Here is a 21,336-nt window from a genome sequence, read left to right as displayed (position 1 = left end):
CGGATGACTTCTAAAGATCTCTGACGCTTCCCCCTTTCCTGCCTCTTTCCCCGTCGGTAGATTTCGGATTTGAATTTGAAAAACAAGAGTGCAGAAAGTGGGGGAGGTGGGGTGCAAGATGATAATACACACATGCGAACGCACTACCAGGCCGAGATTCACATAAACACACGAATATATATATATATATATATATATATATATATATATATATATATATATATATATATATATATATATATATATATATCATTTACGTTTGTCTCTTTCTACCCCTACAAGTAACCTTCACTTCCACCCTCCCTTCCCTCCCCTTCGCTCCCACACCCCCCTACTAAGTCCCCCCCCCCCACTTCCCCCACTTCCACCTCCCCACCACTATAAACCTGTGAACGACCCCTATAAAGATACACGGGGACAGCAGCGGGCCGGGGGTCCACCTCACCACCCCAACAACCGGTTATGGACAGAACCGGTTGTCGCGTATGTCATCAATGCTCAAGTAACGTACGACCCTGCCTGTCTGCCTGGGCTGCTGGCGGTTTGTCATTCCCCTCTGGAGCACGGAGGTACGACCCCCTGATCACTGCGTGCGACGGTACGACCCCCTGATCACTGCGTGCGACGGTACGACCCCCTGATCACTGCGTGCGACGGTACGACCCTTAAACACGGAGGTACGACTCCCTGATCACTACGTGCGACGGTACGACCCTTGAGCACGGAGGTACGACCCCCTGATCACTACATGCAACGGTACGACCTTTATGGCCCGGGGCTCTGACCTCACCCTTACGATCAGGACAAATGGGTAAAGGCTAAGACGAAAAGACACATCCACCATTACCTTCCCCTCACTCAATAATCCTCCAGCCAACCAATGACTGATCAGGCAATTAATCCAACCACCTGTCTGTAAGAATCTCACCCTTACAGATCGAATTCTCCCCCCAAAGTATCCGAATAACTATACATAAAATACATATGTATAACAAAAGACATACGAGGTACCCTTTTTGTTTTGCCTGGTTTTGACAAGGGGGTGGCTCCCAAGTCTTGTTGCTGGGCGAGTTGCCCTCCAACACCACACCTGTGCAGGACAGCCCACCGCAATACACCTGCACTACGAACACCTGTACCTACCTGTGTGTGTGTGTGTGTGTGTGGAATCCATTCATACACACACACCAAGCATAAAAATGAGCCTATACAAATACAAATGTACAAATACATTACACACAAGCCCCCCTCCCGTTAAACTCTCTCTCTTTTTCACACACACGTTCACACATGCCCATCCACCCACCTACGGACACACCCACACACCTACGAACGGTCCAACAACGGACACAAGAGCCGCCCAATGTAACACCTACAAACCCCACTACCCCCACCCCTAAATATTGATTAGCGGTCGTCTGCAGCACGCCCACACAACCCAAGAAGCCGTCCCGCCTCCTCTGCCTACTACTAACACTACCTACCGTGTTCCCCTCCCACCCTAACCTACACCCACACACTCCTTTGGTTCCGGAGCTCACGGCCTGGGGTGGCCACCAACCTCCACCCACACCTTCCCATGCACCCCTTTGGTTCCGGAGCTCACGGCCTGGGGCAACCTCCACCCACACCTCCCAGGCAAAGGGAAGGGCTTCAGCCTCACGGGGCCCTTGCTAAACACCACAACACACCTTGGGGTCGCGCGAGGGGGGGGGGGGGGGAAGAATCCGTGATAGGAAGACACATCCAATTGGCATCTTTGGAGAGTGCGTCATCGGGAGGACGTAACATGGGGTTAGTTACGTCGAGACGTGGCGGTGGGCGGGAGGCACTGCTACGAACAGCAGCGTTGTCGATCAGAGGGCCGGGCTTATAGGCCTTGGCAACTGCAGCATCGTGAGACAATGGCTCCTGGGGGGGAGGGGGGAGGGGGGTTTATAACTTAGTACAGGTCAGCACTGAGGGAGGGAGTAGGGAGGAGGAGGGAGGAAGGGGGGATTTCAATATCGATACCCTGAGCATAACACTCGGCTAAGAGGGAGGAAAACGGGAAGTAGGATCTTGATGAACGCTCTCGACCTATCATACCTCTGGACACACACACACACACACACAGACACCGCTATGTGTAAGAGTGAATGTAGGTATGATCACATGGGTACACAATGGTGTTGAGTGTCATGGTGTGTGTGTGTGTGTGGGAGGGGGGTCTTCGCTTCAAGGAAAGTGCTCCTGACGTCACGTGAGCATTGGCTATTTCCTTCCTGCTTTGAGTGTCGCTCCAGCCTGCCGGACATGGATGGCATATCTTAGGTCGCACCTGAGAGTCGTATATTTATATATATGTATGCTTAGGATATTGAGGCTGTCCTTAGGTGTCTGCAACATATGGGTTGAGGAATGTGCACGGGAGGGAGAAGGGACGTGTACGTGTGTGTGTGTGTGTGTGTGTGTGTGTGTGTGTGTGTGAGAGAGAGAGAGAGAGAGAGAGAGAGAGAGAGAGAGAGAGAGAGAGAGAGAGAGAGAGAGAGAGAGAGAGAGAGAGAGAGAGAGAGAGAGAGAGAGAGAGACTTTCTCACTCACTCCGCCTCCCATTCCTTAAAGCTACCACCAGAGAACGGACCATCGTACACCAGAGTCATGTTATATAAACACATCCAACTTATCGCAGATAACTCTGGACGTAAATGGGGGGAAAAAAATTACTGGAAGAAAACCTCAGGAGAGAATCGTCCACTGTGGCTAACACCCGAGGTGAAAAAAAGAAAACAAAGAAAAAGTCATGATAAACACACCCACACAAACACACACACAAACACACACACACACACACATCCATCTACCCACCCACCCACACACACACACAAACAAACACCCACCCACACACACACAGACATCCATCTACCCACCCACCCACACACACACACAAACAAACACCCACCCACACACACACAGACATCCATCTACCCACCCACACACACACACACATCCATCTACCCACCCACACACACAAACAAACACCCACCGACACACCCACACACATACATTATGGTCCCATGTGAGTTACCTCAGCCACCCTCGGCCTGGCTGCCCATGACCGTCACCTACCACCAATCGAGACCCACATGCAACATTAAGAGGGTCAGGAAAAAATATACATAGACACGTCTGACTTCACCTTTCTTTTTTTTTCATATTATTTCCATTCAATTCCGACGTTTGGTCTTATTCTCCTACATTATACACCATTTTTTTTTCTATATTTATATCATCCATTTTATTCTTTTTTTCACTTTGTCTCGTTCGATAAATCGTCGCCTGATTGTTGATATAATCATTTTGTAAAATTTCTTTTCTAAATACAGTTTGCCTGATGGCCATCACTTGGTCTTTTGAAATTTTCGCGAAGGAAAGAAAAAAAGAAAGAAGAATGAACAGGGCGTCTGCCTTGTTGTTCTTCAGGGCGTGTGTGTGTGTGTGTGTGTGTGTGTGTGTGGAGCACGAAGGGCTTGCGCCACGCAGGTCTTGCTCGCCACAAACAGCAGCACCGGCGAAGAAAGGATGCCCCTCGGACACGCCGTTTTCTTTGAACTCCCCATGAAGTCAGTGGCCAAAACTGGTACTATTACAAGGCAGCCACCTCACCCTGCTACGGACGGGGCCGGCCCATTTTCTCTCGTGGATATAAAGTTTGGGCTTGAATTATCCTAAAGGGGTTATCCCCCCATACCCCATATACGTGTAACAGATTTAAACCTCCAACAGTTATCTTTACTGGCATTATTATCATATATAACCATTTCTACTAGCATTATTATTATTATACATATAACCATTTTTACTGGCATTATCATTATATAACCATTTTACTGGCACTATTATTATTATATATAACCATTTTACTGGCACTATTATTATATATAACCATTCTACTGGCATTATCTTTATATATAACCATTTTTACTGGCATCATTATTATCATATACAACCACTTCGCCATCTCTGAATAGGTACTCAAGCATTAAGTCAAAAACTTATCATAAACCAAATACATGTCAAATATGTATCATAATGAAAATGTAAATGTACAAGAAAAACAAACTTGTCTTGATAAAAAAAGTTTTAAACATGAAACTGGTAACAATTAGAAATATGTACTGTCATTCAACATTTAAAACTTGTAATTCCACAAGTTATATAAAAAAAAACTTGCCCTACCAGATGAATATTAAACTGACCCAAAATCAAAATTCAAAAACGTCCAACCAATAAATACAAAAATTGCCCTACCATTAATTATAAATTAAATACATTTCCGGCCATTGAAGAATACAAAAAATGCACCGTAAATATAAAAAAAATTAAATATACTACCATTAAAATTTAAAAACTCCCATCATTAAAAATCAAAAGCCTGTGATAATTAAACGCACATGACTGGCCCACCAAGCACAGACATTATCAAAGGGGTACTTCAGCAAGCAGTACACACCAAGCAATAGGACGTGACACGAGACCCTCTGGTACGTTCGTGGAGAAGTGGTCAAAACGCTTACCTCTGCAACAGGAGTACCCGGGTTCGACTTGCACGTCAACCCATAAACCTGTATACGTCTAAAAGAAAAAAAAAATCTTTATTTTAAACCAATTTGATCTTTGCGAACGTCCGCTTGAGATGGCAATGGTGGTAGTAGCAGTAGTAGTAGTAGCGGCATTAGAGTGTGTGTGTGTGTGTGGAGAGAGAGAGAGAGAGAGAGAGAGAGAGAGAGAGAGAGAGAGAGAGAGAGAGAGAGAGAGAGAGAGAGAGTCATGACACTAGGCCTGACATACTATAGCCAACCATCAGTTCCACATCCACACCCACCCTCCCCCCCCTCATCACACCCCCCACTCCCCCACCGCACACCCCACCCCTCCGGTGCAACAAATTAAATTCTCTATATTTCAGCTGCACATAATCTGTAAATCCCTCCGAAACGCGAAAAATAATTAATGAAACAACGAGTCCACGCACACCTAATCAAACAATAGCACAACGCTGTTTAGATGCACAGACACACACACACACAGAAAAAAAAAAGGGGGAAAGAAAAAAAAACACGACACCACCACCCCGTATTCCAACGACGCCCCCCCACTCCCTTCCTCCCTCACCCCCATATATATGAAAAAAAAATATATATACCTAACGAAATTTCTCCTTTATAACAATTCAGTCCAGAGCCCCAAATCGCTCGCTACATCACCGATCATTAAGAGGGAATTAAACGCCATTAGTATCCGCGACACAGCGTGGCATTTGGGGTGTGGGTGTGTGGATGGGGGAGGAGGAGGTAGAGGAGGGCGGGGCCATTCTAGTAAAGCGGAGCGACATCCACGCCGTGGGAGGAACCAGCTGACGAAGGAGACAGATGAGAGGTTTCAGATATATGCTGCTGGCATGGGTGTTGAGGGACGGGGCGGGGAGGTGAGGTGTGTAGGTGGGGTTTGGATGCTACCGCTGCTGGTGACAGCACAGCTGATGTAGGATCCGACGCTCTCGATTCATTTAGATTCTGTCGACGGCAGAGGGACGGGGGCGCCGGGGGTCGTCCGTCCGTCGCCCCCCTGGTTTGCACGTGATCTGCGATTTGCGTATGATGTTTGAGGCATTTATGATCTGCCGGCGTACTAACACACCATCCCTCACCCCCCAACACACACACCACCCATAATGATGGATTTGCGTTATAAATCTGTTAATTAAGTTTGTTGTTGTCAGTGCAGAACTAGATTAGAGGATAGATGGCATGAATTTCAGTCATTTCAATGAGTATGTGGAGTTGTAATTTCCAGGGCATCCGAAAAAAGGGTCGGAAAAAAAGATACATATATGGGTTAATTCATGACCATTTGGCTTATTCTCATAAAACTGACGTGTGAAACTAATTCATACATACAATACAGACACAGACACAGACAGACAGACACACACACAGACACACATACACAACTTAACTCATGCACACACACACACACACACACAACACCTAAACACATGCGTACACACACACACACACACCACTGAAGTGGAGTGTTAGGGGGGAGGAGGAGGAGGAGGAGGAGGAGGAGGTTGTGGAAAGCACTGACGTATCTCGGGGGTCAAACACTGCCCTGTGTAAGAGTGTTGACTCACACGAGGGAGGACCACCGCGGCCCTGGATGAAGTCCTTCCGTGTGTGTGCTACACGACCGTGTGCAGATGCAACTGACACTTGAAATGATCAGAGACGTCGCTGGAGGAAGGCGATGCGCCGGGGTGGGGAGGGAGGCGGTGGGGGGGGGGAAAAAGATGGCAGAGGCCATATCATTTTCTCTTTTTCCTTCTACGAAAAGGGGGCGACCAAGAAGCCGCGCTGAAGTACCCGCCAGTCACTCTGACGAGTTTATTCCGTGAACTGATGGAAAAAAAAAGACGGTATGAGGAAGGTAAAGGATGACTCCATGTGAAGCAGTAACTCCCCACGCGAGGGAAACACGGATCTGAGGAAAGAATGACTCGCGTAGGCAAGTCCCTTAAGACACCCAGAACAGTGAATGGTTTCAAAAGGCAAGGGTGGGTAGATGTGAGTAACGAGGATGGGTAAATGTGAGTAACGAGGATGGGTAAACGTGAGTAACGAAGATGAGTAAATAAGAGCAACGAGGATGGTCAACACTGAGAAGCATCCAGGGAAAGAGCGCCATACAGGAAATAAGTTACAGGAGTCTGCGTGTGTGTGAGAGGGGGACCTTGGGAGTCGACGGTAACTACACTAAACCCGACACCAGATCCTCAACTTGGGACGAAGGTAATGAAGACGCGACCGTATGTGCCGCTAGATCATGAGGGCTTGCATACCAGTACACTGACGAGGGAATGGGCGGCAAAACTCTCACGGCCAGATCTCTTGAGGTTTGGTCCGATACACTTGCGAGGAGCGCGAAGAGACAATGGACATGAAGCAGAGGAAGGCATACCATAATTAAGACGGATGGATTGCTCCCCGAAGTTCAAGGGGTCATAAATCTAGGCCACCACTGAGGAGAGAAGAGCGATGGGTGACTTGACCACAACCTCCGGGTCCTGACACCGATCTGGTGTTGTTATCAGGGAACGGCTCCTCGTCAGATGTGGAGGCACAACGACCAAAGGCCACAACATGGAGTACTGCCGAGAGAGTCGGTCTCAAAGATGTAAGGAAGCGCCTCACTTCATCTGCATACAAGACCGGTTGATGAAGGGAATATGGGATGAATTTTGTGAGCGCTGACGGCATACAAAAGTCTAAAAGAGAAAAAAAAAGTTGTATGATGATAAAGAAAGTTTAAGGGATGAAGGGGGGGTCGCCGGCCCTCGACGAGTGTAGAACTCCCTTTCCGTACGGTACAAAGATGTTATTACACACACACACACAACGTGTATAAGTAATCAATAATACATTACATACAGCGTTAAAAAAAATACAACAGCGACGAATTTTGCGGATAATTGAAAAAAACTTTTCTGGGTAAATCCCAGGATTTAGCCTAATTAACACAGCGGCCATGATTGTGATTAATTAACAGTTACTACCAGTTACAAAACATGGCAACCGACCCAACCCAACCCCACCTCACCTCACCTCCCCCTACGTGTGTGTGTGTGTGTGTGTGTGTGTGTGTGTGTGTGTGTGTGTGTGTGTGTGTGTGTGTGTGTGTGTCTGTGTGTGTGTGTCCCCCCCTCCCCCGACTCTCAATAATAATAATTGGCTACCCTCACATATTTCATTGGGCGGGAGATCAGTAGAGACCATTATCTCAGAATAATTAAAAAAAATATTAATTACTGCCCCCCCCCCCCACACACACACACACACTTCCGGCGGCGGTGAGCGGCGCAGAAACGACACAACATCTGACACGGCAGAGTTCGATGGTAATAACACACAACAGAACAAGGTGCAGCAGGATATGTCCGTCACATGCCGCCCTACACGACCAACGGCCATGGTACGCACCCATCCACCCACCCTCTCTCTCTCTCTCTCTCTCTCTCTCTCTCTCTGACTGACGGACTGATTGGCTCCGCCTGCCCGAGGGGTTTGACCGACTGACTGACTGGGTAATGATGTGTGTGACTGTCACCTTCAGGAGGCGATGCGAAACTCCGTGTTCACCGACTGGTAAAGCGCGAGAAGCCACTGATTGGCATTATCCAGCGGCGGGTGTGACTTGAGCACACACACACACACCCACCCTCCTTTACCACGACCTCATGGCCTCTGGCCTGACCCCTCACGCATTGGGTCAAAGGTCAGAAAAGACGTCAGACCCCAAGGAGTCGTACCGTCGTGCTCAAGGGCTGCACGGCCTGGCTCAAGTGCTTATTAAGCCATTAATATGACTGTCAACATTATAGTGAGTGGGGACCTCGGGCTGACAGTGTGTCTGGGGAGTGAGTCAACGCAGCGACTGGTCAGTTCCAGTTAAGCTCAGTGACTGTTGGCTCCAGTTGGCTCAAGACTGGCAAGTTTCATTTGATTCTGTGACTGGCACCTCCAGTTGGCTGTGAGTGGCAAGTACCACCTGGTTCTGTGACTGGTATCCTCCAGTTACCCATGGCACTGGACACTCCTAGTTACCACCCCACCCCCCCCTGTGACTGGCACAACACTTGCTACCTGTCTGTTCAAATAAACTCACACAGTCTCAACAGCGACTCAAAAGAGGCATGACCGCCGACTGGAGGCTGTGACATCCAGTGCTTCAAAAACCCAAGATGGACGCGACACGAGAACCGGCGACAAGCACAAAACAAAGGACGAAACATGAGCACCACGTGCGGAATTCAGGGATAGTAGTGAGAAGTAAATCCATACCCCACCCACCCACCCCATCCCCAACCCCCCGGGCCCGTCCTCAATCTATCCATCCGCCCCCCCATCCCTCCCCCCCAACCCCACCTGCATCCAATCTATTCTTATTCCGGCAATTCCCTCTCCAATATTTCTACCCTGTCCTCACTTTACTCATCATCATCATCTCATACTTTTACTTCTTTCATTCCTCAATCCATTGTACCGTCTCTATCCACTGAATCATCGACATTCGCATTTTACCTTTTATCCTTCCCCTATATTCCCCAATATCTATCCCTCCCCACTTTTATCTATCCATGTACTGGCAATTCAAATATCCTCTCTTACAATACCAAATTCCTTCATGATCTCCAACCTACATCTCTCTCTCTCTCTCTCTCTCTCTCTCTCTCTCTCTCTCTCTCTCTCTCTCTCTCTCTCTCTCTCTCCCTCTCTCTCTCTCTCTCTCTCTCTCTCTCTCTCTCTCTCTCTCAACTGCCCGGTCTCTGCACCATCTCCTGACTTTGTCCACAGTTTCGGTGACCACTGCACCATTTCCCGTGACCTTACCCATCACAACCGGTTACCCTAATACTATATCTGCCACTTTACCCACACACTGCAGTCACCCTTACATTAATTTCTCCGGTTGCAGGTGTTATTCCAATAAATTCTCCTCCCTTTATGCACATTCTCGTTTTTTTTCTTTTATTATACTTTTACCGTGTGACCTTTCCCTACTTTGCGAAGTGGCGTCAGGAAGAAAAGAAAAATGACTTCATCCGCAAATATTCAATCTTGGCGTCAGGAAGAAGCGAACAATGGCTTCATTTGCAGACATCCAGTCTCCACAGCCATAGCCTTACACATTACCCCATGGCTTACCTTCCCATCACATTCTCCCCCCATGATATCCTACACTTCTACCCACATCCTCACAGGCCACACGTATCCTCCCCGCCTTATCCATACTCCGGCAGCGCCCTCAGGATCACCTCCCCTGGCCGTGCATCGACCATCGCGCTGTCCGACTCAGCGGTGCCGCGATCGGGCCCCACAAGCGCACCGCTGTTCTGGCCTCTTCCTATGAGTCACAAGGATACCCGCGGATGAATCACGCCCGGGCCACAACGCCTCTCTCACGCCCCGGTTGCTCCCGAGGCCGCGTGAATCACCGGCTCCCACAAGGGCTTCCTCATAAAACCCCACTGGCGGCGCACTCAGGTGTTCCTCAACGCCCGCTCTCAAGGGCCGCGCGCGGAGGCGAGACAAGGTGCCCCGTGGGTAGGAGGAACTTGCGTCAACACCGGGATTCTGCCGGAGGCAACACAGGTGCCGTTTTTCACAGGCGCCATCTTCATGTTTCCAAAGGCTTAGGGAGGGGTAATGCGGCGAGGCGTACAAGAGACGTTTGATCTGCGGGCTGATCGCCCGAGATGCACACGTGTCGAGTACAACAACAGAATCGCGAAAGCCTCACAGGTGTTGTTTGGAGAGACGCTCCCGTGTGCTTGCGCGTGTTTGGGCAGCGGAGTAAAGTCTGCCAGAACCTAGTCCTGGGCCGATACCATAATCGCAAAGGCTACACAGGTATTATTTACAGAGACGCTATCTTGTTTCGAGGGACTTAAAAATGATTCAGCGGGGGCCTGTGTGTAAGCTTCAATCGGGCTCCCATTCACAGGACCCACTGTACGAAATTCGCAAATGTTTGCGGACATAATATCTTCGAGGACACGTGCGTCGCTGCCTTTGTATCTGTTAACGTCCCCAAGCAGTGTACAGGTACTTCTGCCACATCCACTCACGTCCTGATTTCTCTTAATCAAAGAGAAAAAAAAGAGGGCGGGGGGCAAATAAAATGACATCCAAAGCTATGCAAAAAACATATGCACAAATCATAGAAGAATTGAAAACTACGCTAGAATATGGACAATCATAATTCAATGCTGAGAAAGAAAAAAGAAAAAAATGTGCAAGTATAGATCCTAGACTTTACCATTACCTAGTATATGTGTCAGTACTTAGAAGTGCCCGCTCAAGTCGCGCACAAGCACAGAAATGGGATGCTGCACTGTGTCTTCAGAGTCTGGCGAGCAACGAGGCCAAGCAAGCAACGCGTCATCATCATCATCATCCATCCCTCCCTCCTCTCTCTCTCTCTCTCTCTCTCTCTCTCTCTCTCTCAGGTCGAGTCGACGACACAAGACTTGCTGTGTTCACGGACGGTTCCTCTCGCACGTCCCCGCACAAGTCCGTCGTCGAACTTGTAAGAGATCTCCAGAGCAAGAGGTCCAAACCAACTGCAACACGACCATACTGGATGTTTCAACCAAGTGACACAGTAACTGGAAGTTAAACCAACCGACACACTAACTAGAAGTTAAACCAACCGACACACTAAGTGGAAGTTAAACCAACCGACACACTAACTAGAAGTTAAACCAACCGACACACTAACTAGAAGTCAAATCAACCGACACACTAACTAGAAGTTAAACCAAATGAAACACTGTCACACTAGAAGTTAAACCAACCGACACACTAACTAGAAGTTAACCCAAATGAAACACTGTCACACTAGAAGTTAAACCAACCGACACACTAACTAAAAGTTAAACCAACCGACACACTAACTAGAAGTTAACCCAACTGCAACACTATCACACTAGAAGTTAAACCAGCTGAAACACTATCACACTAGATGTTAAACCACGTGAAAACACTACCGCACCAGAAGTTGAACCAGCATCACACTAAGTAAAACCAATTGCAAAAAAAAAAAAAAAAAACTATCACACTAGACATTAAACCAACTGAAAACACAGCCACACTACAAGTTAAAATCCAATGGAAACGCTACCACACGAGAAGTTAAACTGGAACGCTATCACACTAGAAGCGAATGTAGTGATGATACAGACGTCTCGAAAGGCCTACGGCTGGCATGTGACGAGGGAGACAGCATCTCGCAAATGGTATATATATATATATATGGCGTCGTCTGAAATACCTGGCCCTTTTCTTTTTCCTCCGCCGAGGCAAAATCGATCTTTTTTTTTTTTCATCCCCCTAGGCCACTCCACCCTGTTCGATGTTCGAGGGACAGACTGCAGCTGAGAGAGGATACACTATCCTTTTCCTTCAGGAGAATTACTATCCTATACCTCAAGCGTACTTCCTAAACACTTAACCTTAGGATCAACAGATCTGACGTCCATTTCTCCTCAGTACTTCACAAACTTAATGTACTACAAAGGCTAAAAAGAGATTCATGGTTTGAAAACCGGTTTTTTTTTTTTTAATCTGCTTCCGTGGTGAGGTGGTCAGCGTCGCTACCTGTGATTCACGCGGGCCCAGATTCGAATCCTGGATAGGGGCGGTCGGGATCTTAAGAGATCACTGGAGCACACATTTGTATTTGACTGTGCTCCATATATATATATATATATATATATATATATATATATATATATATATATATATATATATATATATATATATATATATATATATAAATATATACGAGGAAGAGGCAGGTTATTACACTGTGGAAGTGGGGCTGTCCCATCACCCATCTTAACCGTCTTAGTCATAGCGACGCAACAAGGGCTCTACTTACAACCGGGGTCTTAATTGTAGTTAGTGGCCGGGGCTACGTGGCCTTCGCCTCTGTGTAATGCCACTCGACTCCTAAACCCCGTCATTGTCTTGGTGGGGATCACTTTATGGTACTCTGGCCCCGGTGGCTGCGCCCGGGGTCAGGCGTCACCGCCTTGGCGGGAGGCAGAGGACGTCACATGGCATAATGACGGGGGGTGGTTCTTCCTCAGGAAGAGTGATGTATGCTTCGGGTTCCCTTCCTTCGTAACGCTACAGAACTACGGTAAGAGGAATACGCTATGCCCATTTAAGGGACTATTCAAGTGCTATCATCCCCTTTGATATAAAGCCAAATAACTACGTTACTTGGTTCTTACGTTTTCCTACTTGTCTCCCTCCAAGGAGGAACTGTATTCCTCTACCTTCCCAAGATCTTACAACTAAGAGAGGCTTACAGGCGACTGAGGATGGTGTTGTAAATACCAAGACAACAACCTTCTAAAGATCCATAATTAAGTGTCTTTTCAAAAAGTCTAGGGTTGTGGATATATGAAGGCAAGAACCTCACGAAGATTAACAACTAACACAGTCATTCGGGAAGGCCAGAGTGGCGTTGTAAATACAATAACAACAGGGAGGATATGACGTAAAGAACAGGAAAGTGGGGTTGTGTACTCACCCTCTTCTCCGTCAGCTTGTCGCATCGTCGCATCTTGCAAATCTGGTGCGACTTGTCGTTCCTACACGGGGCACAGTCACCACAGTTGTCCTTGCGTTGGCAACCCACACAGTCGCCGCAACGTTTCCGCTTTTTCTTGACGGGTTTTTCAGGCGGGTCATCCTGCGGGGGCGGCGGCTGCTGAGGGGGCGGGGGCCGAAAACCCCCCTCCGAGCAGGGCACGGAGGCACCCGCTGCCATGGAGGCGTTGGTGGCGTCCGAGTTATTAGCTGCCGTGGAGGACACGCTCGACACCTGCCCGCTGTTCTCCGTGCCGGAGACGGAGGCATCGCTCTCCGAGCTCTCCAAGGACCCCGCCCGACCCGCGCGTTTCACGCCCACCCGAACGGACCCTTCCACTCGCAGCTGCGACGCGCTGCTGTCGAAAGTCTGTTGCTGCTGCTGCTGCTGGGCACCACTACTGCTGTTGTTGCTCGCGGTGGTACTACTGCTGCTGCCGCTACTGCAGCTGCTGCCGCTGGAGCCTGCGGGCGGCTGAGTGTTAGGGGAGACCTGTGCGGGAGTGGTGGAGGAAGGCGCTGGGTCGCTGCCCTGAGGAGACTCGAACATGCGAATGTGCCGTTCGTCCATCATCTGCTGCTGGATGGTGGGTATCTCCCGCGCCTGCACGGGCGCCGGCACGAGCGGGTAGCGGGCGTGGGGCGACGGCAGCGTGTTGAAAGAGGGCAGCGGCGAGGGCGTGGTGCTCCCCACGCTGCGCTCCGGGCTGAAGGCGGCGAAGGGGGGTAGCTTGTGTGGCACCGGGTGCTGGGGCGCCACATGATGAGGCGCGGGGCCCGCTGGGAAGGAGTCGCTGAAGGTCGGGATGGTGTGCGCGTAGTGCGACATCTGGGCTCCGGAGGCCGCCGCCACTGCGGGCGTGTGGGTGAGCACCTGTATGGGTGCGGAGGAGGCGGCGAGAGGGTGGAGTCTATGGTCCCCTGGGCGGTGGTCACCGGGGTGGTCCGCCTCCCACGGGCGGTAGGCGCTGTTGCCGTCGACGCCCACGCGCGAGGACAAGGTGTCGGAGAACCCGTCCCCGAAGAGCAGGTTGTGGGTGTCGAGAAGCCGGCCCGTCAGACCTTCCCCTAACTCCATGTCCACCAGGCAGTTGTAGGGCGGGAAGGGGGGGCGGGCAGGGGCGTGGGCGGAGTGGGCGGCCTCGGTGTGGGCGTGGCTCACCCCGGGCACCGAGCTCATACCAACACGCACACTACATCTGGAAGACCAAAAGGCAAGACGTTAGTTATTCACACATCACTGCAGCTTGAGGATATGGCATATACCCTCCACACACCACAAACAAGTTACCACACATGAATAAAAAAAAAGACCACAAGTTACTCTTAAGGACTGTCTTATGAATGATGGCGGATGAGGAACCCAAATATACTGACGATAAGGGGATGAGAAACATAAGAGTGGGGGGGAGAGACCAGAGGCAAAGGAAAATGATAACTAGATTAGACTACATAAGTACCAACATGGCGGCTTCCACAGCACCTTCGGCAGGAGAGACCAAGCGAAAACATCCCTCCCAGTGTAAAACCTTAGGGTACCTCACACCCCCACATCATTTCAATCAGCCTCGAAATTCATACACGTCGATATGTCCTTTTTTTTTTGTTTTGTTTTACGAGACACCCACCAAAGGGTAATACAAAACGGTGGGGAGGTGGGACGAACACACAGAAATACACGACTCCGGCACAGAGGAACCACTCTAAACATGAGCAAATCCCAGACCACGCGTACACAACCAGCAATTTCCGGGCAGATAAGGCAGCCGGTGGGGTCGGCGGCGGAACTGGGGCTTGGGTGGGGAGGCGCTCCTACTCTGACACCTACCACCACCACAACCGTGGCACCATCATGAACCTCCACTGCCACCATGGCACTGACACATACCACGACCTTCATATACACAACCGTGTTGCCCCCACTAGCCAACCACACTCACATACGACCATGTTACCCCTACATACTACTACCATGAAGCTACCAATTCTCCATAGGTAACCATGACACCCTAAGACACAGCCATGGAACGCTAACACAAGACACTACCATGGTAACCACACACATGATAACCAAACTACCACACACACGAATCAGTATGGCACCCCCACCACATCATGGGACCATCACCCATCTCACGACCAGATATCATGTGCGTGGAACCATCCTTCGCCTAAGGACGACCATGGCCACGACACCCCCTCCAACACACGACCACAAAACGACCATGTCGCTCATTAAACGACTATGGCAACCCTTCCATCATGCATCTACCGCCATTCACGGAGACCATCCCCCTCCACACACGATTATGCATCTGCCATTACCCCGCACGCGACCACCGCCTCACTACCCATCATGACGCGTCTATGGCACTCATCTAAAATCCCCCATAAACAAAATTGGTACCATTTACGAAACCGCCGCCACCACCAGCCACCATCACCACAAACATCATGGTTCCCCCCTAACGGATACGCATATATCAGACATAACACAGCCATGGCACTACCATCACCACCACACAAGACCGTGGCACTACCATCACCACAACACACAACCATGACACTACCATCACCACAACACACAACCATGGCACTACCATCAGCACCACCACACACAACCATGGCACTACCATCACCACCAACACACAAGACCGTGGCACTACCATCACCACAACACACAACCATGGCACTACCATCAGCACCACCACACACAACCATGGCACTACCATCAGCACCACCACACACAACCATGGCACTACCATCAGCACCACCACACACAACCATGGCACTACCATCACCACCACACACACAACCATGGCACTACCATCACCACCACCACACACAACCATGGCACTACCATCACCACCACTACACACAACCATGGCACTACCATCACCCCACCACACACAACCATGGCACTACCATCAGCACCACCACACACAACCATGGCACTACCATCACACCACCACACCACAACCATGGCACTACCATCACCACCACCACACACAACCATGGCACTACCATCACCACCACCACACACAACCATGGCACTACCATCACCACCACCACACACAACCATGGCACTACCATCACCACCACCACACACAACCATGGCACTACCATCACCACCACCACACACAACCATGGCACTACCATCACCACCACCACACACAACCATGGCACTACCATCACCACCACCACACACAACCATGGCACTACCATCACCACCACCACACACAACCATGGCACTACCATCACGCACCACCACACACAACCATGGCACTACCATCACCACCACCACACACAACCATGGCACTACCATCACCACCACCACACACAACCATAGCACTACCATCACCACCACCACACACAACCATGGCACTACCATCAGCCACCACCACACACAACCATGGCACTACCATCAGCCACCACCACACACAACCATGGCACTACCATCAGCACCACCACACACAACCATGGCACCTCGCACATACAATCACCGACACTCGTCACAAATCTCATGGCTCTTGTCACCCACAACCCACAACACTGATACCCACCTCATGACAAAACATGACGTTCAAAAACCCACACCTCTACATAAAGTCATGGGAGAGGAAGGGGGAAAAAATTAATTCAAATCTGTGTTTGTCTGAGAGAGAGAGAGAGAGAGAGAGAGAGAGAGAGAGAGAGAGAGAGAGAGAGAGAGAGAGAGAGAGAGAGAGAGAGAGAGAGAGAATATGTATCACACAAAAAATGGACAGTAGAATAATGCAAGTAGATCTGACGTCAAATTCTGTCACATACAAAGCCCTGATCTGTCTCAAGGGGGAGATGAAATCTCAAGTGTCACACGTCTGGGGAACCTTCAGTAAACAACCGTTCCTTTTAAAACCATCGAAGTTGTCATCCTCGTATCGTTGTGTACACGGTACGTTACTCAAGGTCTTGAGCAGAGTCAGGCGCGGGCCCCTGATGTGAACCTTAGGGTCTCAAGATGACGACATAAGGGTTCAGGGACGTTAAGAAGTACCATCAAAGGGGTTAAAACTCATGGGCAAGGATCCTCAGAAACACACACGTGACACACCGCAGACAGAACAACAGGCACACGTACTGATGATGGACACAAAAGCACACACACAGAGTCACTAGAAAAGCAAGCGAACCTGCCTTCCCCTTTGCCTAGGTGCAGGAAGTCTTCGTTGCCGACCACAGCCCCCATATAAATACCAAGTTCCCTTTAACAATAAACCCCTTTACGATCTACCCCCACCATGGCCTCCTGCAGGCCACACACACACTCACTCACACACATAAAGTCTCCTTCAGTACCTATCGAATAAGGATCTCATCCTGAAGGTGCTCGGGGGGCGGCGTCGACAGTTAACGAGGGGAACAGTGACAGATGGCCCTCTCCTGGTGGCGCAGAAGGGGGCGTCCAGGGCCATATAAACTTCCTGAGAGAGGTAGAGCCACCTGTTGCTCCTGCTGGGGGTGTAACACTACGTTCCTCCTCCTCCTCCTCCTCCACACCCCCACCACCCCGTCGCCGGGATCCTGAGCTACTCTTTTACCCTTACTCTTTAACGCTGCCACCACGGGAGGCGTGTGCGTGTGTGTGTGTGTGTGTGTGTGTGTGTGTGTGTGTGTGTGTGTGTCGGGCGTGAAGGCCCGTCCTCCGCCTGACCCACTCAGCGACTCAGCGTTTCAAAGGCACTCTCGGTGTCACTTCACCCCCACACGAGGAAGTCAGCGAAGAGATAATTTCTTTTTAAACATTTTCCAGTCTCGAGTCGCACGCAGCTCTCGTCGTGTCGTCTCCCCCCCTCTCAGAACACACCACTACAAGTTCTTCCACTGGCGAGACACATGTCTCCACTCTTTGGCACAGAGTCGCCGCGAGATGGGCCGCTTCTCCCTCGGGTGCCGTCGGGGTAAAGCGGGTAAGAGTTTTCTTCATCACCGATGATCACAACAGAGCTCGCCAACGGCCCCTGGCAGGTCTTCGAGGGCTTTTGCCGGGGCTCTCCTGTCACACAACACTGCCACCGGGAGGTCGACACACCACTACCACCACCACTACGAACACACGCTCAAAAGAGAGAAAAAAAAATGACTGAAACCGGTTGGCACTACGGGGGAAAAAACGCAGCACGGCTTAATAGTGTTGTTCTGTTTCACCATGTGTGCCATTCAGGGCCGTGTGTAGCTAGTGAGAGCACGAGGAGGGGGTGGAGGGAGAGCAGAGCGTAAGGCCACGGCGGCGGGCGCGTGAGTGAGGGAGGGAGTGTGTGTGTGTGAGAGAGGCGGCCGGCCGCTGCTGGTGGAAGCGTCTGGTTGACAGACCACCCGAAGCTAGACTGGCGCTGGTGGTGTGGTGGTGGTGGTGGTGGGTAGTGAGAGAGAGTGAGAGAGGTGCGTGTGTGTGAGTGTGTATGTGTGGCAGGAGGAGAAGGAGGATGGGGGGAAGGGGAAGGGGGGAGAGAGAGAGTGGGTGGCCGCTGTCAGGCCTCTCAGACGGCATGGCGCCTTGAGAGAGAGAGAGAGAGAGAGAGAGAGAGAGAGAGAGAGAGAGAGAGAGAGAGAGAGAGAGAGAGAGAGAGAGAGAGAGAGAATGGTCAAGAAACTATGTGTGAGAGAGAGTAAGACGGGGGGAAGGGGGTTAAAGAGAGAGAGAGAGAGGGGGGGGCGGGGCTCCTCTCTCTCCCCTCTCCCCACGAGATGAAGATGCCAAGAAGACTCTGCAGCAGGTGGTAGGAAGGTGGTGGTGTGGTGGTGTCTGGAAACCATGAAGACATCAAGTGTGTGTGTGTGTGTGTGTGTGTGTGTGTGTGTGTGTGTGTGTGTGTGTGTGTGTGTGAAGGACAGTGAGATTCAGGTGGAAGGATCGGGGGAGGGGGGCGGGGCAAAGAGAGAGAGAGAGAAGGGGGAATACAGAAACTGTCAAAACAAGGGAGATAGAAGAAGAAGGAATAGACAGAAGAGGAAAGGAAAGAACACAGACCAACATACACTAACGCAAACCCAATCACACTCTCTCTCTCTGTCTCCTCTCTTTCTCTCTTCTTCTCTTTCTCTCTACGTGGAGAAACAGAGCCAGAAGCAAATCTGCAGGTTGCTTAATAACGTCACTGGCGGCGGCGGCGAAGTACCAGCCACCTCCGGCTGACGTAACAGGGCAATGGTGGCCGGCTTCTGCTGATGATATGGAGGGAGGTGGGTGGGTCAGGGAGCACGATGGCTTACCACATCACGATGGACACACACGCGCTCAACACAGGCCGCCTGCGCTCAAATAACACCGAACACACGTGACATGAATGGGATGTACACGAGTATTGTACGTTGCTCTCCTTCCTACCCACCCACAGTTAGGGCTGAGCGCTGGTCGAACTGTAGTCGTTGGTCGAAGTGCAGTCGCTTGGTCGAAGTGCAGTCGTTGGTCGAAGTGCAGTCGCTTGGTCGAACTGGCTGTTAGGAGCTGCAGCCCGCAGGCACCCCACCCACCACATTCCCGCTGGTCTGGTGCACTTTCGTAAACACTTATCACCCGGGGCACTCTTAAACCTCTCCTCTGAGCATCTTCAGGTGTTTCTCGGGGCTTCAGGCAATGTGTCGAACAGGCTTGGGCCTCGGGCGTTCAATGGTTATTTCTCCTTTCTACGTATCCCTGGCTCACTGCTGGATGATTCAAGGGGGTCACATACAACACGGTATGAGAGCCTGTTGTGGTATGAGAGAAGCGACTACTGATTGAAAAGGTTGGGGGGCCCAAGCCTTGTACGATTAGGCGAGTGTGAATGATTGTATCTAATCTCCCGTCTGTCTTAGCCCGAGAGAGAGAGAGAGAGAGAGAGAGAGAGAGAGAGAGAGAGAGAGAGAGAGAGAGAGAGAGAGAGAGAGAGAGAGAGAGAAGAGAGAGTACAATAGCCTCAGAGATTTCGGTCGTTCCCCAGTGGGTCAGGTCCTTCCCCGCGTCAATACGAGCCGAGGAAAATCTTTCCCAACTCCGCAACTGTGCGACGTCGCCCGCCTCGAAAAGTGATGATCGGCACATATAGCAGCTGTCTGTTCGCGAGGGCTGAATTAACCTCCCTGGGGACAAGTATTTTTCCTATGAAACATTTACTATGAATCAACTCCCTAAACGACCTCACGCGATATCAACCCACTGGAGAACCTGACCAAGGCCCTTGTCCTTCGTGACCCCCTGTCATCCTTTGGCGCTACCGCTCACGGGATTGAGCATGGGGACGTACAATTAATTTGCCTAAAGAGTTTTAACGGCGCAATTCAATCTGCACGTCAAGCCAAGAAGATTATAATGTATCTTATTCTAAGCGTCACTTCGAGCGATAGCGCATCGTCAGCATAACAAAAAAGGCATCCAGGGCGATAGCACGTGGCTTCCATCTCCCTTATCATCCTACACCTTCACTCCCTCCCTCCCTCTACCGGTCCTCCATCCTCCTCCTCTCCCACCCATACCCCACCAATGTGGGTGACTCTCGCGACTCTTCCCCCTGACTCAGGCGGCAGTGAGTCACTGGAGCGGCGTGCCAGCGTGTGGAGACGTAGCACCAGATTGCATCAGCGACCAGGCTGCCAGTACTGCCATCACCTCACAGCCCCCAACCCCACCACAACCACCCTCCAGCCACCGTGGGTTAAGCTACATGACTCTCTGCCAAAAAATGATTCCTGCCACACCACATACGTCTGCCAACATGTCCTCCGTTAACCCACGCATTTGCCAACAGTGCCCTAATGTTAAGCCACAGAGGGTTCAAGATGTCTGCCAACATTCCTAAGCGCGACGTGCGCAGCCTGCCAACGTTTCTGCTATAAGTGCACCGTGTACACACTGTCTGCCAACAGGTCTTCTCCCGCAACGTCACGCAACACAACAAACAAGTCTGGAAAAGTCTGTGCGTCATGGAGCCTCCTGCTGCGCCGCGAGGCCACACGTGGTACGCTTCTGGCTGCTGCTGCTGCTGCTTCCCACTGTTTTTCTGTGTGGAGGCCAGCCATACGAGAATTGACCGTTATACCCCCTCCTTTCCTCGGGCAGCCACGCCGTGGCATTCCCTTCCTCCCTATGCCTTTCCCACCTCCCATAACCTTTCCATCT

The 21,336-nt window shown here is 50.5% G+C and overlaps 1 protein-coding gene across 3 annotated transcripts in view; it reads right to left on the bottom strand.

The window, feature by feature from the left end:
- Tet (Ten-Eleven Translocation (TET) family protein) overlaps window positions 1-21,336 on the bottom strand; it is a 443,099-nt gene that overhangs the window by 155,182 nt on the left and 266,581 nt on the right. For 2 of the 3 annotated variants that reach the window (XM_071683245.1, XM_071683244.1), the window contains exon 2: window positions 13,141-14,398. In XM_071683245.1, coding sequence (XP_071539346.1) covers window positions 13,141-14,379 — 1,239 coding nt within the window. In that variant the 5' untranslated portion in view covers window positions 14,380-14,398. Of the gene's footprint in view, window positions 1-13,140; window positions 14,399-17,537; window positions 18,551-21,336 lie in introns of those variants that run through there. The other variant, XM_071683243.1, reaches the window with a different exon arrangement.

This window comes from Panulirus ornatus, chromosome 36 (assembly GCF_036320965.1).
Source record: "Panulirus ornatus isolate Po-2019 chromosome 36, ASM3632096v1, whole genome shotgun sequence".
In the NCBI taxonomy this organism is placed as follows: domain Eukaryota; kingdom Metazoa; phylum Arthropoda; class Malacostraca; order Decapoda; family Palinuridae; genus Panulirus; species Panulirus ornatus.
This window is presented reverse-complemented; position numbering and strand designations above follow the sequence as displayed.